Below are 25193 nucleotides of genomic sequence, written 5' to 3' on the forward strand. Positions count from 1 at the left end.
ACTCATTTTGTGCAGTAATCGGACATATTACTTTTTTGGCATAAAAAGATAACATTTAATTATTTTCATTTGTTGATATTGGTAATTGTCAAGTTTGTCGATAGATGTCTCTACTGTGACGAAATCGCACCGCGTGTTCGCCGTCAGAGCGCGCGGGGAGTGCAGAGAGCAGTCGCGTTGCCGGCGAGTTGCTCAGAACGGTGCGAGCGCGGCCGCCAGTGCCGAGCGTCGAGCGAGCGTGGTTGATAGCGCGTCGTCTGAAAAAATTGACAGTTCTGCGCGTGCCGTCCGAGCGGCAGGTTCGAGTTCGAAACCCGAGAGTGGTGCTTGTTTGTTACAAAATGGCGTTCAACGGCGAAGGACCGCACAATAAAAGACAAAGGACCGAAGTGGACACAGTGAACAATCGGGTGAGTGCACGCACGGCGAAAGCGGCGCCGCCGCGCGCGGCTCCCAGCGCCCGCACGCCGAAAAACCGCTCGATGCGGCGCGCCGCCGGCAGGCCCAGCGCCGCGACCGATGCGTGACCGATGTTTCTGTCATCGTGCGAGCGCGGAATCATTCGCAGATAATGCAATTTGGAGCATTTACCGGTTTCACATTCACGCATCATTCATTTACATACCATTTTTGTCAATCTCGAGATAAACAAACGCGACGAAGCAAACGAAAAAATCATACAAGTGCGTCGAGCATGCACATTACTTTCGCATCGTGAACCAGTTTTATGGCATATGGCATGCCGGTTCCTTGGAGATCTAGCGAGACAACCTTCGCGATGCGATGCGTATTGTGTGCGTTCTTCGCACGAAGAGTACGACTGCAAGTTCATGTCGCAAGCGCACTTGCAAGTGCAAGGCAACTGTAAATTATCGCCGATGAGGGACGCGCCGCTACATACTCATGCAGTCGCACTCAGTTATCGACAACTCGCGCCGGTTGCATTTAAACATTCGATAAGTTACCCGAAAGGGAATAAAATACACTCGTAAAAAAACGTAAACACACGCTTGCATTACGTGCGATAAGTGATATGTTTGAAAACACGTAACAGGTAAAGCTGCCCTGCGGTTGTGTTGTCCTGCGGTCTGATTAGTTGAATGCACAAAAAAGTTAAACAACGCGAGGTGACACAGTAGCACACAGCAGGCGCAACAATGCGGTGGGAGTAAATTATTGCTTTCTCTCACAATTCACAATCAGCGATCTAGTGTTTTGTTTGGTATTTATTAGCCACATCGTAAAAAATATCTTGTTTCATAGGTATCTAGACGGAAGTTATTCAAAGTTCAACTTTTTGCTTGGAAAAGTAAATGGTTTGGTTTAGTTTGGTAAAGTTATACACGCAAATGTATTGACGTTCGTGAAATTGACTTAGTTATTATCAGTTTTGTGGTGGAAAGTTGCAGTTTTAGATTTTGGCCGAAAATAGAGATGTTAAAATCATTAAAAAGTTGCTATATTAATAACTTGTGGTGTTTTTAGTCATTTTATTTATAAACAAACGTTTTTTTCGTTTAATTTATCTTATAACTTTGAAAAACAATACAAAATAAAGAAATGCCCATTATTTTGTTGATATTTTATTGAAATGCGTGCAAAAACGAAAATTTTGCACATAAAATTCATTATTATTGCCTTGCGGATTGGCTGAAATCTTTAAAAACATAAACATCGTGTTTAAATGTAATCGAAACCGAAACCAGTAGCAAATTGCTTTGATAAGAAAGGTAGCCGTATTTTTTTAGCAGTATCCAATTACCTACTATTATATCATGATTTTAATATAAATATTTTTCATATTTTTCAACGTGAAATTGTAATCAATACCTAATTAATTAGTACTAATTTAATTACTCTGCTCTCGAATGCATTATTAGTGCCGTGCGAATGAATTAATTTATTAAAATTGTTCATTTGTGAACAGACATTTTATAAATTTAGCCCAATCCATCATTCAGAATACTAAAATAATAAATATCGTTTAAATTTGTTTTAAATCCGACAATATCAACACGTTTTTATTTAAATGGAGTCGATATTTGTTGTTCTTATGAGACGTAACGCTGATAAGTTATGAAATGTTTAAATCCCTCAAAATCCGCAATTACTTAATACACATTTTAATTAAAATTACACACTGCGTGTATTTTCGCATCACGGTTACCTTACATTGTTAAATATTTGCGCGCTTCTTGCGTGGTGCTCGCGAAATGATAAGGTTTACTACCGCTCAGCGCCAAGTTGCCGCTTTTCATACGATAATAAAAAATGATATCAAGCAAGCGGAGTGTCAGTATCGCAGAAACGCCGCTCGCTAGATTATATGTGATGGCAAATGCAATTCAAGCTGCAACTACGTTGCTGAATGATGCATTTGTGTGATGTATGTGCGTCAATTGTTTATAATTGCTTGAAGTTGTGTTGGTGTTGGGTGTTGATGCGATGAGTTATTTACGGCGTGCGCGGTTTCTGTTTATGCAATTGCATTGATTGCCAAAAAGTCAATTAGCATAATTTTGCAGTAACTTGTGATTTCGGAGCAATTTAAATCATTTTATCGCAATTTAAAAAGGCTATATTATTAGAGATGAAATAAGATGAAATAATAGAGAAAAAAATGAGCGTTGTTTATAACGACGTTGACCTTACCAAGGCCGCGAATCGGTTGCACACACAAGGTTCTTTATTTATACACTTATTGAATATATTATAACTCGATATGGAATTTCTAAACAAATTTATAGTAATTCTATCTTTAACACAAGTTTTATTCATCTATATTGGTAAATATTGTCTCGAATTGTTAATAATTGAATTTAATTCAATTTTGTTGTTATTATAAGTTTAGTAATTATTTAGTAGTCGAGAAAATCTTTAAAAAAAAATTTCTTACAGTTTCTGAGATAATAATTTAATAATTTTATTATTCTGCTACAAATCAAACAGAAAAATTATTTCAGCCGACTTTGTTTTGTATTGATTTATAAAATGTATCATTTGATCGGTATTCTGGAAGCTTCCCGGTGATGTCTGATGTGGAAAAATGTACGTGCAGGTGTTTATAACGGCTTTTACTTGCATTATCATGATGTACCATCATATCTTGTCGACAAGATGAAGATGGACAAAATCACGTCACGTCCTCCCGAACCTACGTTTTATATTTTATATTCCGAGCTTTGTTTGCACTTGATGCGAAACGCGCGGTGCTTTAAGATTGAATCAAACCGAAAATATTCAACCTCAACTCGAGGCACTTTTTAAAATACGCAGCTACTCATGTAGAACGGCGTTGAATTTTTTGAAGATTGAACTCGACGCGTATCTAGAAAACTAGTTTAGGATGATGTACGATGTGTAATGTTTTAGTTGAGCTTGTTTGTTGGGATAATTTGTTACATGACTCCGCCTTTTATTGCGCTTGTTGTAATTTTTTGTCCACATTAGCAATTTGCGTCGCGTGACTTTAGTTATTATCCCCCGAATGGACTAGATAGTATTTCTTCTCTAAGCATCTATTTGTCGGTAATATTATGTACTCTGTGTATGATTTGTATGTTGTGTATGCATCTGGCATAATATTCACATCGATATCAGATGTTGCTGATGATGATGCGCGTTGCAGCCGCCTGGGGATCGATAAATTCCGGTCGGCTCGCGAACTCGAGCACACGCACAGCTGATCTAAGCGTTGCTGCTGCTGCTGCTTGTGTTTGAGGCCAGTGCAAGAGTTGGAGAGTTCCTCCAATCTCTTTTTTTTTCTTCATATAATTTAAACGACTTGAATCGCGCGGCGCGCCGGTGTAAGTGACCCGCATGTCAATGGACCCGAATCGTTTCTTCGCCGCGCTTGTTCGTGGTGCTTGATGAGCGACGGGCGTCGAGTAGTTGCCGCTCTGGAGAAGAAGGAAGAGACGAACTAACTAGTGTACGAGCAATTTCAGTCCAGTTAAAACGATTCCGGCGCACACTTGACGGCTTCAATGTTGAGTTGAGTTGATTTTTTCCTGCTGACCAGACGAAAAAAACCACGTCTGACGTAGGTCTTCGTCTTCTTGGTTTCTGTAGTGTTACATGGAAGTGGCTGAGCCCACACTTGATTTGGGAGTAATTAAGTTTTGATTATATTTTAATCGATTTGTGGTGTCATTTACCGAGCGAGTTTTATTCGTTGTTGTCTTTTGGTCTTCTTTGTGTGTCGCGTTTGTTTCGGGCAAGTCCTGCACACGATTGCGTGTCTTCTGTTTATAACGCTCTGGTTTTCGTTTCGGGAGGGTTTTCGTGGGGCCAACAATGAGATTTCATTGCTGGCGATGATGCCCCCGGCAGGCGAGAGAGCCGGCTAATGGCTAATGTCCGCCGCTGACTTGTCAGCGGAATTCTGTTAATGCCGCATGCTGATGATGTTTCTCCTGTCGTCCGCCTGATGTTATGCAATGCTTTGTGTGTTCTTTTTTTTTCTCGCTCCTAATTTCCGCATTCTATTAAATTGTGCTTTGTTCTATGATACAAAACTCGTTAGTGCATAAAACATGATCTACACATTTTTTTTGTATATTTATAAAATTCTTGGATGTGAACTTTAATGCTTTTTAAATTCTCGACCTGACCTGCATTCGGTTTTCGTATTTGTTATTTATTTTTATTAGGTTACTTTTATTACAATAGGGTAACAAATTTGATGGTTATGATGCGTTTTTTTTTTCGCAACCTGCTTGAAATCAAAGCCGATATTTGCCTACCTTTTGTATGCTTAGTAGACGTACTTGTTTAAAGAAACTCGAATGTTGTTTGCGCTCTCGTATTTGATTTGGGTGTGTTTTTTATATTTACTTTTCTACTGCTACAAATGTGTATTTGAATTTTATTAGATACCTACACACATTTTACTGCTGAAAAGGGACTTATGTGTTTTTTTTGTATTTGGTCAAATGCCGCGCGATCTTATCAGTAGGTTATACAAAGAAGCGGAAGCAATCAAAAAGGCACATAAATTAATTAGATGATGTTTACTATGTGTGAATGGGCTGAATATTTATAGTGACTGAGATGATGATAAATATTTGCGCGCCTTTTTTACGGTCGTGATATTATTGAAGAGGTGTCGCAGCAAAAACTTCTTAAACTGGTTTCGAGCAAAGATTTAAGATTTATTCTTGCCTGTGTGTACAAATAAGTTGATGTTTAGCGTGACGTTTTAAAAATGGCTCAGAACGTAGGCGCCACGCGGTTGATGACTTATTTGTTGATTCATTTAATGCATTAATTACCTATATTGCTCACTGGTGATTTGCAATCGGATAGTGTTTATGTAGTATAATTTTAATGGTAACCTGTCTTTCAAATTGCTACTTTGATTCGAATTATCTAACCTTAAAAATGATTATTTTTTTATTGATCGTTTGCAACGTTTATTTTATTGATTTTTTTTATTTTTATTGATTTATTTTAACGATTAAAAGTGGTCCAAGTCTTTCTCTTATGTCTAATCTACCAATATACAAAAATTTATCAAAATTCGTTCACTGGTTTGCACGTGTAAGGAAAACATAGGGGAGAGGGGGGCAAAGTGGGCCCCAAAAGCGAAAAAAGGGGGCTTGTTTACCTTTTTTCACTCGTTACACTATTTTTTACATCCTTGTTCAGTATTCAATATTAATAAGCCGTGTCTATCAAAATTAAAAAATTCAGAATATGGGGCAAGTGGGCCCCCGCCTATAAAAATTTTGCTATTACCTTTGTATCCATTTTTTGCTTATATTATTTTTTTTTTCATTTCTTACTTCGAATTTGTTGATGTGAGTTACTTTCCCCTCTTATTTATCAAAAATTTTAGGGGGCCCACTTTGCCCCTCAATTTTTTAAGCCACCTGAGTTTTAGGGGCCCTCTGCTAGGGGCCCACTTTGCCCCCCTTCCCTACAAACATTTCTAACATTTTTAATATTAACATGGATTTTTGAATATTTTTCAATATAAATTGGCTTTACTATAGAAAGAAAGCTTGTTTTTACGCACAAATGTGATTTTCCTACAATTTTGCTTTTATTTCCGAAAACTTGATCCGTTTGCGTGCCGTTAACAAAATATCTTCCTGTCTTTATCGTTTTGTTTATACATTATACATTTATAATTGAATATCACGACAAGCGAGTCGACTTTGCGACATGCGTGCATTTCGCCAAGCAAACGCTTTGGTGACATATAAAGGGGCATGGTCGTACATAAATTGACATTAGTACCGAAGCTCATCCCATTGTCTTTGTCTGGCTGGTATTATTGAGGTATGACACGCGAGACCGTGCCCGGTCGTTTAATTCTTGCGGGTCTGGCGGGCGGGCTCTGGCCCTGGTTTTGCCCTGCTTGCCTACAAAGGACATTTGCATTCATGCAAATTCATGCAAAGCTCCGCACGCCGAAAGTCTCAATTATAGGGGGCAGGATGTGACGATTTAAAGCTCCTTTCTTAGCTAATTACATATTTTGCCCTCATGCCCCGGCATTCGCCTTAATGAAATTATGTAAGTTGCGGAATTTTAAAATTTTGCAATTGTGTGTTTTTCTTTGGTGGTACATTTTTGTTCAGCGTGTTGAAAAGGCCGAATCTTTGCCTTTTTTATTTCGCTTTGGCGTATTTTGTCAGCATCCATTTTATGAGCATTTTCACACGTCCGTGGTAATTCCCATTCGGTGTTATGTACTTTTTTTTTCTTTGACGTTGTATTTTCTCTCTGGAGCATGTAGCGTTTACAGTCGTTTGGCTATTTACTTTTTGTTCGGTTCACCCCGCATGGCGAGTTTTACAACGCTTTATATTTTTATACTCTTGGTGGCGCAAAACTTTAATATTTAACAGATGACACTATTGCGATTAATTTTCTTTTTTCTTTTTGTGCATCTAAAAATAAAAACCTTTTAAATTTCTATCAAATATGTATTGCAAAGTGTAGTAGTGCTTGGTTTAAATTTTCATGTTTGTGTTTTTGTTCCCGGGCTGTTTTTGTGTCGCTAGGATTATATTTTCATCAACATTATATTATATCGCATAATGTTCATATTATGCCGAGTTTGCGCCGGCGTTTTATTGAGCTTTAAGAAAAATATGGCTCTATAACAAACTCGCGCATTTAGAATGACAAAAGAGTGGACATTCATGAAAATAAAGTGGCGATAGGGATAAAATGGAAGCCTCGCATAATGGACGACATTGTGTGTCGGAAAAGTTTTGCATGTAGCGACATAAAATGTAACTTGTATTAAAAAATTTCCTCCACATGTTTACACTGAAAACACTTCATTCTACCTTCATTCATTATGTATCGTTTGTTTTAAAAATATTGTCTATAACAATATTATCTTTAGCGATTCAAAAGCGTGCGCGTAATCTGCTGCAAAACAAACTCACATGATGCGCGATTTGTGATTACACGTCAATCATGTCATTATCTTCAATAAATGATTGCGTACGAAGACCTTTTCGTGTTTGATTGATCGATTTCAGACTAGTTGACGAATATTATTGATGCGCGCGCTTGCAGAATACTTGTTTCAGATCTTTTTGAGGTTACAGTGTCTTGTTTATTTTACGCTGAAATATAAGCATTTGTAAGGAAATGAGATTAGCTAATGCCGTACGTTTAATTAAACGCGAATGCGCGCACCGGGCAAACACACAAAGTGAAGTTGCTTATTCAGTGGAAGGCGATGAATAAATTGGAGGTAAAGATGAGACGAGCGCGCAAAATGTAGCCGGAGCGCCAGTTTTCTAGATGAGCGCAATCAACTGAGCACCGGGCGCTGAATTATGAATGCAATATGCCCGAAACGAATAAAAGGTTTTTAATTTAGTCGCCGGTCTAAAGAGACGCCGTGGAGCTCAGACGGAGGAAGTCTACAAGACTGTGTGTATTCGTCGTGTTTAATTTTATATTGCATTTACTTTGAGAATTGTTTTTTTTCTTCGTCATCTGTGTATATTGATTAATAGAAACGAAATGAAATTAAGTGGAATGGAATGAAATTTTATATTTGTTCCTGGAATAGTAGGTACCTTGTTTTGTTGCTATGGCAATGGTAAATAGAGCAGCAGTGTCTGCAAATTGTAGCCCTTAGCATTCACCCAGGGGGGATCACGTCAATGCAATTTGCAAAATAAATAATCAAATAATAATAAAAGGATTTTACTAAAGTCGGGAAACAAATAATCATCAGAAGGCATAAAGATAAAATACAGATAGATTTTTTCTTGTTTTCTTCTAAATATGTTATCATTAGTTGATTTCTAAATGCCTTGCCTTGCGGAAGATGTTGATGTACAGCCAACGAAATACAGATGTAACGCCTCATTCGACTGTTATTCAATGCAGTCGTTTAGAAAACAGATGTGTGTTTGTCTTCCAAGGTTGTCTATTTAGTTTTTCACTGAGTATTCACATATGAATGGAGCAATAACCAGACCAGTGGAAAATGAAAAGAGTTGGATTTTATTATACCTATTATTGGTATTTGACGAAAATGTTTCGCTTGCATTATTACATTTTGTTGACTTTATAATTTGTGTGCGGCGATGTCACATTTTAATAAAATAATGGATTTTAACGCTGTTTGCTCATTGTAGAACACGCGCGTTTTGAAGGTCATTAATTTTAATTACTTTTTGCTTTCTGGTCGGAATGCCTGCTGCTGTTTCTGACACATTTGCTTAATGATAATGCGTTTTTTGTTGTTTTTCATTCGTGGATCAATACCGTGGAGTGTAGCGCAGAGAGTTGAAATATTTTTCAAGTACTGCCCGCGCGACACACGTTTTATTGTCTATATTTTGTGTTTATAGTTTTGTTGTTTTCCACGACGTTGGATTATTGGATTATATATTTTTTGGTAGGTGAAAAGTGTGCGCGTGGGTGGGTTCGTAGGTATCGACAGTTTTCCACTTTTCGACTAATGTGCATGGGGCAATGTTGATTGCTCGTCGCCATACGTTTTCGTCACGCGCATTACGCTCACTATTCTGCCATTTCCCATTTATCCTCATCCTTATATCGTACCAACAGTGGCACACAACATATTGTACAGTCGGTTGGAAATATTGATTTTTCTTTCGCTCGCTTGCACCGCCAGCATTGTGTAAACATTTATCTTTATTCGTGTATATTCGTATTATACGATCTATCTATCATTGCGTCGCGTTTTGTACTTTTTGGGAGGCGATACAATATCCGCGCGCCGACGAAGAGAATCACATGTTACATATGTTTTTGTGGCCGACGTTAAATAAACCGAGTGTCTTCTTGTTTTGTTGCAGGGCCACAACACCGGCAGCTACGTCGTCAGCGAGGAGCCGCGCCGAAAACGACAAGAAGAGGGTAAACCGAATCACGTTTTGCTCTTCACCATCATCAACCCCATGTACCCGATAACAGTCGTAAGTACACATTAACTATACTACAACTTACATAATAACTTACGTTATTACCAACGCACATATTTTGTGCTAGTTTCTACACTTTAATGAATATTTTTGTGACTGCAATTTAATTTTTACGGTTTTAATAAATGTCTAGCACAATATCGCGTGATAAGGTAGTAAATAAAATATTAGTGCCTTTCATCTAGATTGTAAATTATTAAATCCACTTAAAATCTACTCGAAATAGTAAATTCTAGCCGCGTTCAATTTTAGTTTGCCACCCTCAGCTTTATGTTTGGGTGTAAATTTTGTAAATAATACGTTATGTAGTGGGTTACTTTTTAACTCGAGAAACTAATGCATTTTGTTATTATTACGCCGGGTGCGGGTAAATTGTCGCGTATATAGTTTTCGGAAAAGGGGTGTAGGATGGGTGGGTGGGTGCTTAAACGAGGCTAATGAAAACTTGTATTTAACGAGGTGTGTTTGCTACCAATTTAAGTTGGTGGTGTGGTGTGGCGCGCTGTATCTGCGTTCCGGCCCGGCCTCGACGCTCGTAAAACACGCGTGGATTTTCTCGACTCGGCCGAGGCAAATCGACTTGAATGATGGCACGAAATAAACTTTAATGAACTTTGCTTGATGACATAAATTATAATGAAGCACTAGAGACGCGAACATGCATATTTTTCGCGCAAATCTATTCAGGTTTTGATTTTGATTTATATCTGGCTGAAAATTTCGGCCGATATAATGGCGAGTTTATTAAATATTTATAAAGTTTGGAATGGCGCTTTTGTTTTAAAGATGTTATCGCGCCGTGCAAATATTGCAGCTGTAAGTTTCCAATTTGGAAAATGCTTATCAAGGGATGCAGAAGTCATTATACGAGATGACAAAAGGACATTAATTATGAAACGATAACATCTTTCCTGGCTGTGTCTATGGCTATTTCAATTTATTGAAATTAATTAAATTTTATTAATTAAACAACAATTTAATTCCGCCCGTACAAAACATTTTGATTTAATATTTACATTAAATTATCGCCAACATGTCAATATTTAAACTAATTTATTGTGTTGAATGCAACGATTGTCATTGCTGGATTAATTATGCTGGACATTTATAAAACAGGATGAATATTTGCCGTATTGATATTGTTGGTAATTTTATCTAGTTTGCTCCTAGATCAAAGCGCAAATTACAAATACAAAACTGTTGTTTTGGGTCGAATGAAGTAAGCCAAATGTGCGTTGAAGTTGAGCTGCTGCCATTACAAGTTTGCGTATTAATCGGATAATCTCATCGTATGATATTCACATTAATTTGAATTATATGCGCATACCGCGCGAGCGCGTATGTTCGATTACATTTGCATTCAAGGTTTGCATAATCATCGTATTGATTATTGACCCGCGCTAAACGTGTGGGGCGCAGGTAATATCGTTTTATCTATTGATATCATCTCGAGTATTAATTTCACCGAGAGTTGAATGAATGAATATTGATGTCTCGATACCTATATAAATATGCCTTGATTGATTGTGTGCTGTATTACATTGCGGTAATGATTATCACCTCATACTGTGCTACTTGATGGTTACGGTAGCGATTTCCGCGCGCTGCCACGCAACGCATAACAAACGAGCAACGTGTAGAAAACGAGCGGCGGGCGTGTAGGTGTTTATAAATAGTTCAAAAGCGGCACTCCACATCTAATGTGCTGTAATCTGCTAAAGGTTTAAGACGCGTTGAGCGCAATCAAATTTCGTCTTGTGCGCGCGTATGCTTAATAACTTTCAGACTCGCTGCCGGTGTTATCAAAGCACAATTGCTGCGTAAGTTTCAAGGATCTATTCTCCTTTGTGGCGTGAATGCATGTACGTACCTACTGGGTTTATAAAGACCTGATGAGGAATTTTGTTTGAGAAAAGAAGCAAACGAAACGAAAACGCTGCAGGTTATTTTTACTTACTTACAACTGGAGTGAAGTCACCGTACACAATTATATCGTGTTACAACGGGTAGATTAACAGTTTATTGTCTGCGTGTGTAAATTACAGTTATGGAATACCTAGTTTAGTGACAGACACAAAAACAATGGCACATTTTAGTCTTCACCGCCGATGAAAGTGTATTTTAATTAAAAATCTATAAACACAACAGATGTAACTTTCTTTGTTTTTCTTGTGTTTGATTGTGTTCGAATTTATTTTCCAATGAAAAGTTTACATAAACTCGGCAGTAAAATCTCTCGGCGTGTACTTAAATTGTACGCGCGTATGACGCTAGCTTCTGGACCACCTAGTATTTTTTTATTATTGTTTATCCATTAAACGTACATAACACTCGTGGCGGTCGTTTCTATTGCACATTATCGCGTTACGCATGCAGTAAAACTGGTGCAAGTAGCAGGCAAGTGTCATTGTGCAAACTGGAAAAAAAAGAAGATATTTTACAACGCGTTGAAATGGTAATGGCGCAGCAGCAGCTTGGTGAAGCTGTGTTGCATTAATGAGAGCATTCACTAGTGTTTTATACTGATGCGAAGCGCTACATTTGACACAGTTTTGTAGGGAGGCATTATCTTTGCACTCGTCTGCGCGTTGGCGGCGACGACACGCGCCTAAGTGCAAATGCAAATACTCGCCGAATAATGCTAGATTTAAAGCTGATTTTGCTAGCGCAGACAATGGGAAAATTATAATGCCCGAGTGGATGGACGAAGATGGATGGTTTTGTAGGCGAGTGCGTGAGTGTGAGTGGTAAAAGCAGATGATGAAATCGGTGAAACAAGTTCAATCTCGTCTTAAGTTGTGTTAACTGAATTAACTATTCAGGAGGGATATAGTGATATAGATGTTTAAAGTTTACTATGGGGGGTTTTACTGTTTTGATATAATTCCGGAAGAAAAACATGCATTTGTGCAGTAAAAATTAAAAATACTAATAGTTTATTATAATATAAGAGTGGAAAACATGAAATGCGCGTAATTTCATGTGCAATATTTGCACATGAAATGCGCGTAATTTCATGTGCAATATTTGCAAATATTGTTATCTATTTGAAAAATATGTATTTACTCCTAAAGAGCTGGATAGATTTTAATTAAATTTTCTAATAATTTTTTGATTAGTGCGGGTAATTCTGTGAAATTTGATAGCTAAAATATAGCGTAAAGGGTGTTAAATGGGGGTTGAAAGTTAAAATATATATTTTAGTTAGTTTAGTTATAAATTTTGACTCGAGATGGCGCTAAGATGTACTTATTTTCATAAAAATTACAAATAACATCGCTTCTTAAATAAATATTTTGTGCGATAATTATACTGATATCCAGCACAAGTGCTGCATTTATTTTTTACAATTCTCAATTATACCTGCACTAGCCGACCGAGATTGAGTTGTCATTCAAGATTGGTCACAGCTACACGTTTATTTTGATTATAAATATAATTCATTGTTTTCCACTCTTACTAGTTAATATATTAATATTATTATTCAATTTTGTGTTTATATCTGAATTTTTATCCTTCAAAAGGTAGGCGAAAAATAATCAGTGTAGTAAAACAAAGAGTTAAAATATTCATTATTTGTTTAGTTTTTATTCACACATTAAAACAAATATTTAGAATATTTAATGACATTGCGCGAAATTCCCGAACTTGAATTGCTATTGAATAATACCTGCCAATATTCATCTTATTTGATGATGTGCTCCAGCCTTACCGCAATTGCCAATCGCCAATTGAACGATGTGCATTACGCGAACGCGCGCCTGCTGCACCAGCACCAATACAATCGCAATCGAAATGGGAATCGCGGTGGGAATACACCTTATTGCGCGATACCAAGTTGGTAACTGTTCAATTAGTAATTGTAACTCATTGTGGCAACGCTTGTCTTATTATGTCCCGCTCGCATGGGTGGATAATTGAAGTTGATGCTCGAATTGTGCACACTAATGCACTATTATTGTCTCTCCTTTGAGCATTATTATTTTTATATAGTCACTTTGTGGGCAACAATTGATGAGCGAGCTTCTCTATATTTATTACCACCCATAGAAGGTGGATAAGCAAATGTGGGCTGTCCTATTATCTCGCGATTATTACGTATTATTACGCAAATGTTTATATTCTACTGTGTGGTTTAATGATACACATCTAGTTAGTCATTAATCGTGCTTATACAACAAGTTTAATACGTTTCTCTTGTTTTATGCGGATAATTTAAGTTTTAAAACTTTTTTGTGGTCGATTGTGGGTTAAATTTATGGATTTAAACTTGAACATTTCCTGTGGCTATTGTTTGTACACAATTTTTTTATTTGAATCCTTTTGGTCCTCTTGTGGTCCTCATATGCATGCATTTCATCAATATCACCGTGAATACCAACGGGAAACGTATTAAACGAGATTAATGCGGCTTTAAACTTTGAATCGGTCGACGCAATCCTTCGTCCTTCTTGATCCACATCCTATTTTCATCCGCGCGGTAAATATGCTCGGGCGGGAAGGCTTCTGCTTTCGCTACACACCGGCATAAGTGTATTGTATGCGCGTCGGAGTGTGGGCAATGTTTGTTCACGATGGATATTGACTTTTATGTGGCGACGTGTGGCATCGCCATGACTGTGACGGTGGTGGTTTGGTTGTGTTGGTATGTCAGGCGGTATGCGCGGTTATATTGTGTGTCGAAAAGGAACATTCTCATTCCGTGGCGTATCCGGCGCCTTCACCATCTCGGCGTTACGCGCGCGCTGCTATTGTACCGGCGTCGACCTTTTCTAATTCCACGCAGCGCGAGGTGGATTTTGAAACGCGCTTAGATATTGCTCACGCCGTGCGCTTTGGAACTTGTCCTTCGGGAAATTTGTTGTTTTGCTGCGTGTGTGTATTAAATAATTAATTAGAATTAATACAGACGTGGATATGATACTATTAGGAAGTATTATAATGTAGGGGCGAGGGTAAGGGGAGTTTTGAAAAAGTTTGCATTACGGGCTTAATTTATCAAGAAGTTTGGATTGTTTTTGTGAATAAAATAGAATATTGCGCAAGATACTTTTTAATGTAGAGCAGGAACTTGGTTTATTTGATTATTCTTTCTAATAATATTTCGGTAATAATTAAAATATATTTTTGAATTTTAATTAGCAATAAAACACAACTTGTTGGTGTGAGAGATTAAAAAATGAAAGTTGAATGTATGGTAATTTTTTTGTCTATCTGAATATAAGCGCAAAAATTGTTAAATAATATTTGCGCATTTCATTTTGGTATTAAATTTATCATAATAATAAAACTGAAATAAATTCAGGTAGGTACTAATTAATTTAGAATGGCATTTATTAATGAGTACCCAGAAAAAGCAATTTTTTTCTAATTTAAAATATTTTTAATTTTTTGTTGTATTTTTGGTTTTAGTTTGGTATTAAAATGAATTTTGTAGAAAATTTCACTTAGTTTCCATTTGGGACCTATTCACATATTATTAAATTTTGCACACAATTTAAAACTTTTATTTAAACGATGCTAAAACGAAGCTACGAGTATATGAAAAATGTTTATCGTACATTTTAATTCTGAAAAAAGTTGCATTTTTTCAATGATAGATTTGCTTCATTTGAAATTCGTTCCTAATTCACCGCGCGCGCATTTGCATAATCCGATTACATTTTGGAAAATTCTGCTTACACAAGGGAAAAATATCTACACGCGCATTTCGCCGACGACGAAGTTGGACGCCGAAGCGTCGCACCACGATGGTCTGCCGGTTTCGCGCCAAGCAAAATATACTCTATATTTTGTGTTTATTTAGCATTATTTAAATTTACATTGAACCCTCTTTAATTACTCAGCGGTGGGCTGCGCTTCCGCGAAAAAGTTTTTTCGTCGCCGCGGCTAACACGCAGCGGGATATTAACTGGATGGTAATTGGTTTCGCAAATGGCACTTTTACACTAATAACAACATCGAAATTGACGAATATTACTATAATTTATAGATAATTATTCGTAATTGTAGTGCACTTTTAATTGTTAGTTGGGAAATATGCAGACAAATCAGACGAAAGTGCAAATTTAGCAAAATAGACTATATGTAGGTATAATTAGTTGTAAAAATAACCAGATAAGAGTTTTGTTGTTTGCGTTTCAAGGTTTTTGTTATGCTTTTTGTAATTGAAACATAATTTATAAGTTTTGCGGTAATTTTTTAAGATTCCGACCGGGTATTTTACTTTACTAACCCGGTAGTCATTTAAAACTTTTTCTAATTGCTTAATTGCAGTAGGCGAAAATCAGCAAAAATTTTCCCTCGCAGGAAAACTAAATTTCTTCTCAAATTATAGGCTTGACCGATTTTTAGTGAATCGCTCATTAATTTTTACTAGCTTACAAATCTGTAAACCGCGTTTTGGTGCGTGCCTACTTTTCAGCACGATCATTAAACCGCTGCGAATTGTCTGCAAATTCGTTGGCCAATTTCTATTCTAATTGTATGCGTTTATTTCGGTCCGCGACGCGGTCTCCAGAGTGGTTGCTGCTTGTGCAGTGTGTTTAGGTTAGGAAAACAAGTGTATAATTTTACCGCGTGCGCGCGCGCTCAGGTTTTGCAGCATGCTCTCTCGGCGACTCTTTGATGCATCACACGGCTGGCTGGTTACATCGTCGTAAAATTTATTCGCATTTGTAGAGTAGGTACAGCTTGCAAATCTAATTTATTACTATTGCCATTAATTTTGGCTTGCCGATGGATTTACGGGGTTTTGTATGTGTATCAAGCTATGTATTTTGGATGTTTTAAAAGTGATTACTTATGCAGCTACAAGTCAATTAGATGATTTGGTTGTAAATCTATACGAAAATACTTGTTACATGTGTGTAAATAGTTGTTTTAGTGCAGGCGCACGCATATTTCCATCGCTTGGTTAGAGGTGGGTTATGTTTAGAAAGATGTGTCATGTCCTAGCGCTCTCGGATTGATCGTAACACCTGTCTAACAGTGGCTGACATTATTTACTGTGCTATGTGTTCTTATTTGGTTTACCATATTATCATGATAAATAATTGTTTAAATTTTATTGTTTTCTGTCCAAAATAGTAGAATAACAAGTAAAACATAGAAAATTTTTATAAAAACTAAAATATCTCAGAAAATATTTTTTTGATGAGATTTTATTGTTTTTTACAGCAATAATCATTGTTACCACCTGAAATTCTTGATATTTTATGTTTTAAAACACATTTTATTTAGAATATTTATTTTATCTTAATAACAAAGCTGAATTCAATTCAGTTAATTCTAAAAAATGTTTATTTACGAGGTATAACGATGTTTATCGGTCTATTATTTGTAGTTTGTGCAATAATTTTATTGATATGATATACCCGAAAGAAAGATATGTATGTGATCCGTTGCGAATGACTAGTAATGACTAGTTTACTAGTCACTCGATGCTGAATGTCGCTTCGGAAAGCTCTCCTCTCGTCGTTTATTTATAACTCCTCGATGGTATTACACTCACTCTTTCTGCGTCTCTGTCTGTTTCTTCATTGCAATGCAAGCGTCGGGCCAATGTGTTCGACATTGTCAAAAGCAAGGAGTTTAGTTTTAGTAACCGAGAACACTATTCTCGCAAAGACGAAAAAACGTCGACGAATATAAAAAAAGCAGCGTTTCATTGCTTTTTTCCTGGACTTGTTGTGTTGCACACACATTTCTTCTATTGTCAATTTTTCTCCTAATGTCGTTCAACTTAAATTTATGATGTGCCTTTCTCAGTGTGTTTCTAATATTATATCATTTCATTGTTCAACAGCGCGCCGCACGCTAAATTAAACCCCGAGATACATTTTGGTGGCTGCATTTGCCGCCAGTTTCGAACGCACCATTTAATACGCCAGTGTGCGTCTTTGAAGCAAAACAGTGTACAGAACAGAGGAAAAAATGATGAGCTCGGCGCGCATATAGTATACACAATTAATGCGACAATGGCATTTCAGTTTTGTGCGCCGTAGGAATTTTGAGCGTGAACATTGACTAATTAGACGGGACGAGAGATATATTTCAGTGTCATCTTCACTAGAGCAAACTATATGTCATCTGATATTAGTTTATGCATTTGTTTTTGCTCTGACACAATAACACGCTAATATTTCGGATGCTGAATGTGTTCTCGAATTTTCAATTTTACAGCAGCGCGGGTGTCGTCTGGGTCGCGTTTTGAAGCATCGATGCTCAACTTTATTTAATTGCCTCATAAATTTCCATTTAAAGCGACGTAAACTAATGTTATTGTCTTCTTCGTTTCTATTATCATTCGGAGCATCCGTTGTCTAGCCAGTACTGATATTTTATTAAGATGATATAGTCGGGCGATAAATTTGCTCGGCTTTTTTCGCGATGGCATATTTGCCCCATCGATGCTTTACTCGGGTCATTATATTTGCCGATATTGAACCGGAATGCCACTACGCTGAGAGTAGACATACCTACTTCATGTAATCTTCTTTAGTTTAGTGTTAGATGCGTGTCTTTTCTGCTTGAGGATGAACGTATTACGCGCTGCGGAATGATAAGCTCTGGTGGCTATAATCGTAAAATTTAATATTTATGCGTACACCGCCCGGTCGTGGTCTTGCACACGCACTTTAACTTTTCTCCTGGTTTTGTAAACGTGTCGGTGGCGTTGTTGAAATATTTTATTCGCTGATCCTGATATTAGTATTATGGTGGATACTTTGAATGTCAATGTAATATGTCTGAATTAAAACTTTGTGAAGGTTTGGTGTGTGTACATTTGTAATTTGTAATTCGGTAATTGACAGCTGGACGGAACGCTTTTTAATTAGATTTTTTCAGGGTTGTGTGTCCATTTTCCGAATTGGACAAAGTTTCAGCTTGTAATTTCATCAATCTTTTTCAAATTAAGTTTTAATTGAGCCTAAAAATACATTGCAAGCGTTATAATTGAATTGTGATCAAACATTTGGTTTTAAAATCGGTGGTAAAGTAAAATTTTATGAAAATATTTGATTCATAAATATGTACTTTTTTAATTTGTTGTAAAATAAATGAAAAAATTTTTTAAACATGCATATATTGAATATTTTACTAACGTAACCAAAAGTTATCCCTATAACATGTGTGGTTTTGTAGGTTCGTTAAAACTGCTAAACTAAACTGAACCTTTTTAGCTTTATTAGCCTCATGTGTGGAAAGATGACATGCTCCACATTTTTATCTACATGGAAAGTCGTTGCGACATGTTACATCCCATTAGAGGTTCTTTACGGCATCGATGAAAAGCACAAATTTGTTCCATGTCGCAACCACGTCTCAGTTTTTGATTTAAATGAAACCAGTAGTTAAACGGCTTAATTAAACAAGTTTTGTGCTTTCGTGCGGCTGGTTTTAATTCAAATTCTAATCGATTTGTTTTATTTTGTTGCAGGATGTTTTGCACACGATATGTCAGTCAAGTGGAAATGTGCTACGAATCGTCATATTCAAGAAGAACGGCGTCCAGGCCATGGTGGAATATCCTTTACATGCAATAATATAATAATCTAGCTACTTTTAATATTTTTTGATTAAGGGGGATGAAATAATTATATAGTAGTAGTTTCTTCTGCGTTGAAATTGAATGGGGTTGGGAATATTTGAGTGGATAGTGGAAAAGTGGGGTAAAAGTAGAGTGCTGCTAGGCTAGGCAAAAGGGTAAAAGGACGGATGGGAAAGACGTCGAAAATAGGAAAAACGAGTTATTTATATTCCTTAACTGCCTTGCACGTTTGACGGTGTCGATTCGGCCGTTAGGGCGAAGGAGACGCTAAATGGGGCCGATATTTACTCCGGATGTTGTACATTGAAGATTGATTTCGCCAAGGTGAGTCAGTTGATTTCTCCACTCTATATTATTCACTTTTTACGTCTACGTTTTTTTTTCTGCGTCCAACACGAGAGTGCGATAATTTATTTCCCAACATTTACGTTGGAAGCATTCAATTTTCTCCCAGCTGGATTTTTTCTTTCGCATTGAGTGAAAATTATTTAATCATGTCGCAAAATTTTCATCAGTTGCAATTGTTTACACGGTGTCTTATTAACATGCGGTTTATCTTGGCTCATCGAGTTACGCCATTGAGTAGTCGAATTTGTTTAGATTAGATCTTAATTACTCTCGACCGTATTAACTTGAATCATAACATGCTTAAATGCAAACGCCACCAGGGCACATGGTTCGTAAGTTGTGTACATGTGTTAATAGCCTCAGCCACATTAAATTGTGATTTAACACATTTGCTGACGAGTATGAACACTCGCACTGCCGGAACTCCGGAAGTGTTATGTGCTACCTTGATTTAATAATAATTTCATCAGTGAAGACCAAAATTAACAAAATTAATACGTCGGTAGAAAAATTTTACCCAATTTTACAAATAGATAGTTGCTGTTGTTGAAGTAACAGAAAATCAGAAATTTGTTTTTATTATTTGTTTCACTGATTTTTCGTTTGTTACAATTGATTCCTTTTATTTAAACCCTTTACGTTTTTATATAACAAATACTTCTGATATTTTCGTTGCAACAATTACAAGTCTACAGTTTTCATAGAAATATTTACCATAAAATATTCTTCTCTTTCAATGATATGTTCCTCTTTTATGTTCTTGATAGGTTTTTGTTTACAAAAGTAGTTGTCTTTGAAGTTTTCCAACAAACATATTTCACAAAACTTGTGCTCAGTGCCCAACTTTAGCAATGTTTTCTCATTTCTCATATTTCTTTGTTTTCACATTAAAGCCCCACATTTTCGTTTCCATCTCAATAACAATATTTGCAATAACAAAATTATATCTCTGCTGTCAATTTGTTTATGCTTTGATATCTGCGCAGCAAATGCTGGTTTTTTATATTTTGTTCCGCTCTTAACTTATATAATTTTATACCTTGCTCGTTATTTTCCTCCTCTTCGTTTTATCGTGTTCGTTCACTTTATGCCGGCCGTATTCACATCGCTGTGTGTATATATTCACAGTTAAACATGTGAGATGTGTAATTTACGAGCATTGGACAAACGTTTCTATCTCCAGACTGCAACCGCGCGACTTGCACTCCACGTTTTCCACTTTCCATTGCTTTTTCCCCGAGTGTGGACCACATCGCAACATTCCACACAATACAAAAGATATAGATGATATTCAAATGATATACATTTACGACGCGCCAAAGCGATGGCGCGCGTGCAACGGAAATGATTCGCGTGGAAAGTGTGGAAATGCACACGTGGAAAACGTGCCACTATAGATTTTTCTGCCGTTGGTTGTAGTGTGATGGTAATGGCGATGCTTTAAGTTGTAATATTTGGCATTCCTTTATCATTCTAATGACGAATAATTGAGGAAAAGAAACTCGTGGCGCACATGTCCCGCCGCCGATGTTTAAATTCTTGGCAAGCAAACTGAGCGTTTACAAACGTATGCTTGTTGATACTGTCTCGGAAAATGTGTTGGTATGATTGGTTGCGCCGGTCTGCGTGAGTTTGATCTGAATCTTCGTTAGTGTAATGTGTAATATTCACTGCCGGGGTATAAATCTTTTATTTTCTGCACTCACGAATGAAAGAAAACTAATGTGTGAAAATTTTGTGGCGTGTGTTTACTCGCGACGATCACAAATCAATGTATGTTGTGTGTTTTTTTTTTCGTTTCACGTTTTTCTATGTTAACTTCATAAAGTATCGAAATATAATTTGAACAAATTAGATTTGACGAGTTGAAAAATTTATTGCAGCGTGTCAGAATTTAGTTAACTAGATTAGTGTGTTTTTATGATATTTTTGAGATGAATATGAACATAATTTGATCAGTAATCGATTATAATTTAGTAAATGGCTTGCAATTTATTACACGACAGAATTATCGAGTTTATCAACTAAATTAATTAACGGATCGCCCATCGAATATAACTAATTGAGGCAGTTTTTGTTGGTCGGTGCGCGCTTGCTATTAATTGTGCGTGGTAAATCTTGCTCGCAAGACAAATTATTTCTAGGTGTTTGTGTATGTTCGAGTGTATGTGCGAGTTGGTCCTCCATACATCATCCCAAGTTTGGACAACTTTTGGTTTGCGTACCGAATGTTGCAGTTGCAGGAAATTTCCAACAGATGTTGTGTTTATCAGTAGATAGCAATGAAAGTTTGCATTTTAATTAAATTCACCCGTCGGCGGTTTAGTTTTTCTTTATTGATTGTTGAGTATTTTTGCTGTTGTGGTTGTTTTCGTCCAGGTTAGGAGCTGTTTGAAGCTGGAAAGTCGGCCCGCTGGGATGTGTTTTGTGGCTTAACGGTGCACAATGCGCGCTCGAGTACACGGATTGGTCGGATGGCACGATTACGTTTGGGAATCACGCGCCAGCATTATGCAAATTGATTAGTGTGCCACCCCTTGCACAAAGTGGTTGCGCAAACATAACCCGACCGCACGTTGCGAGCGAGCGCCGTGCGCCCAGCGGACGCCGATAATGTTGAAATGATGACGTAGGTGGCGGAAGGTCCTGTTGGATTCGTCTGTGCAACAATGAATGCCTCGGATAAACAACAAACGCATCCACACGCGGCGGCGGCAAATAAAGCGCGTTTGTTTGAAATGTTTGCTTTGTGTGTTGTGGTGAAATTTGACGCAAGGTATACAATGATTTCAGTGTTGTTTAACCTTGTTTTTTAATAGAATAGGAAATTGGTTGAAAAACACAGTTTTGATTGAAAAATTGCCCGGATAACTTTGTGGAATCAAATTCATTTCTTTATGCTTCAATTATAAAGTTTTCGCATTTCGCGGCGCGCGCGCACAGGCTGCTAAACTAATTTGAATAATATTAAATTAAAGCCAAGTTTATGTGCTGTCGCTCGATGTTGGAAATAGACGTGTGTTTGTTTTTAAATTGTCTCGAACGTCATGTCGTTTTCTCTTTGGTGAAACCAATGTTGCCAGACTGATTTTCTTCAATTTTTCAATTGAATAGTAAATGCACCGCAGCGTGTCTATATAGTGTTGCATTGGGCGCAGTTTGGATTTACAAATTCATTCAATCCATCACGTTTAGCTCCACACACGCTGCACACGCACACACCGCGCGCAAGACAAACGCTTTAATTTTGTGGCTTTCGGACGCGCCGCGAGAAAAAGAATAGAATTGAGCGTCGAAATAAAAGTTTGGCTGAAAATAGACGTTTTATAATTATTTTTAGCTCGTTGTCATTGGTTGCACGAACGAGTTGAGGAGGAAAGCAAGGTTTGACTACAGTTTTAAACACAAGATCAATTTTTGTGTCTAGAGTAGAAAATTTAATTATATTGAGATTTTTAAAATTGATTGTATATTGACGTTGGAATATGAATTTCTGATATGTGTGTCGTCTGCTGATGTGTTGTACGATGAGAATTTGTTGCAAGTTATGAGGACAGTGGACAGTTTCGCTTTTGGCAGGAACTTATTTCGGGGCTTGGTGCGCCGCTTCGGTCTGCCTCGCATGCTCGGCGTTTTTTTCTCTCGTTGCGCGCACGTAGTCTAGAATGTTAATTAGGAAGAAATAACCATCATAAATATCGACCTATTTGTGGCAGCCGGCTTGCATAATGTCGAAATTCCTGTTATTAAATTTTCTGTGAAATGCGAAAATTCTTGCTGAAGGTATCGGAATGATTTTGGAACTTTAACTTTATGTGATTTTGCTTTTCTATTTGTTTTGACGAAGTTTGATAACGATGGATATCGGATGGTAGTGCGCATGAGAATAAAAATAATTCGATCATAATAAAATACCTTCAGGCTACTCGTAAAATGCTGTTTTACGATTGATTTTATGCCTTTAATGACCGAACGCGTTATACATAAATGTTTGTATTCGGCGAATCTCTTTCGGTAATTGCACTTTTGCCTAAAATATATATGACAATTATTTTTTTTTATCCTGAAATACTGTAGTAATTATTGCGTATTTAATAGTTTTTTTATGGCGTAGGTATTACTAAAAGGTAATCTGTCTATTTTTTTTTTGTTTAGTGGACTTATTATTTACCGAATTAGGAAAAAAACATTAATTTTAATTTTAAAAAGTGAAGAAATTGCAATTAAGCGCTATTTGGATTTGAATAGCATAAGTATACGTTCCCTGCGCAATTTTACATCCTACAAGTTAAATTTTTACGACCAAAAGTAGCCATCATATATTTTCATGAATAAACTACAACTTTTAAAAGTTTCATCGAAATTGGTTTGATAGTTTTCGCTTAAAAGAGTTACAAACATACAAACTCTCATTCGCTTTTATATAATATTCCTATGTATTGATTTTTTGCTGCAATTTATTCTCTAAAAGACATTTTAATGGCTGTCGAATATACTAAACACCACTCTATTGTTTATTAAACCTCCTGTGATATAACACACGGTGAATTTTTTGTACTCTAGGTTCCTGAAAGCATCTTTCAGCGTTAAATTGATATTTTCCGGCTTTGACACGGAACACATTTTATGCGCCTCAATCGATCTTGGTGTGTGTGTGTGTGAAATACCTGTATGACCCTCGCACTACAAATGATATAATTGGATTTTATCGTGCTTTGCGCGCGCGGTCGCGATAAGGTAGCAGCAGACGTGGGGTGCACGTCAACATTTCACGCTCTTTATGTTGTTCGACATGTTTTTCAAATTAGGACCAAGGAGTCGAACAAATATATACTGCCTTCCGGCGCACGCCGCTTATTTTTCTTTCCGTCTCTCTGCGCTGTTATATATTATTATTATCCACACGCGTGCGTTTATAAGAACGTCAGCGGGAGTTTCCTTAATCTAAACTTGTATGGATTCATTTGATGGAACATAATTTAATTAATTTTTTTCCTATCATGATCAAAACAGTCAATTTAATTAAGTTAGTTGTGTTTGTCATGTCTTGGGTTTGAATTATTTATGTAGAATCGATTTTTTTTATTGTTGCATGCTGACAGATTTATATTTCACTGAGTGTTTATTGCGATAATTCGCAAAATGTACGAAATTTCGTCGTATTTTTAAATGCACACGATGACAATTTTATTATTGCGCAAATTAATGTATTTGGTGTGGTGTTGTGTTGTTGAAAATTTAATTAGTGATAAGTTTTCAACTCCTAAATCGGGTTAATGGCGTCGTGCTGCAGGCTGGGTGGGTGGTAGATTAAAAGCTGAGCGGTTTGCGGAAGGCTCCAATCTCGAACATCACTCTCTGCTTTTACATAATTCCACAAGTTTTTCGCATCAGTCATCGTCATCTACATCTACCAAACCCTAACCACCCAAGCTTAGCCCCGTGCTTTACTCTCGCAACCATGTGCGCGCACTTTGTGCATCTCCGACGACTTTTCGGCGCACAACTTCTTGCGGTTACATTTTTGAAGGCCTTGCCGGTACCGAACAAGTTGTTTAATATATGTACACCACATGCATGATTTAGGAGAAGAGTTGGAAGTTGCGGCGGGCGGGCGGTGTTCGTACCCACTTCTTTACATCTTTATAGGACACGCATTAATGCTATAAGCGCATGGCGTGGTGTGCTCGGAGCGGATCTGCTCGTGGATGTTGTTGTGTGTTGTGTTGGAAGATTCAAAGCGCCGGTGATTAATCACTCAGGCAATCGTGTTTATGCTTTGCTTCTTTGCTTGCTTGGACAGCCATAAATCCATTCTCGATTCTATTAGTCGTTGGTGCTTGCATAAAATGTATGATTTT

At 37.1% G+C, this 25193-nt stretch overlaps 1 protein-coding gene across 3 annotated transcripts in view; it reads left to right on the top strand.

Annotated features, from left to right (window-relative positions):
- The first annotated feature begins 170 nt into the window (after positions 1-170).
- The window catches only part of sm (heterogeneous nuclear ribonucleoprotein L), a 63997-nt gene continuing 38974 nt past the window's right edge, over positions 171-25193 (top strand). For 2 of the 3 annotated variants that reach the window (XM_065304426.1, XM_065304427.1), the window contains exons 1-4: positions 172-410; positions 9306-9425; positions 18874-18959; positions 19212-19308. In XM_065304426.1, the coding sequence (XP_065160498.1) occupies positions 342-410; positions 9306-9425; positions 18874-18959; positions 19212-19308 (372 nt within the window). In that variant the 5' untranslated portion in view covers positions 172-341. Of the gene's footprint in view, positions 411-9305; positions 9426-18873; positions 18960-19211; positions 19309-25193 lie in introns of all 3 variants that reach the window. The other variant, XM_065304428.1, reaches the window with a different exon arrangement.

This window comes from Atheta coriaria, unplaced genomic scaffold (assembly GCF_025399875.1).
Source record: "Atheta coriaria isolate IRGN ID8LTWV9N9 unplaced genomic scaffold, Caltech_Dcor_3.1 hic_scaffold_6_pilon, whole genome shotgun sequence".
Classification (NCBI taxonomy): Eukaryota; Metazoa; Arthropoda; class Insecta; order Coleoptera; family Staphylinidae; genus Dalotia; species Dalotia coriaria.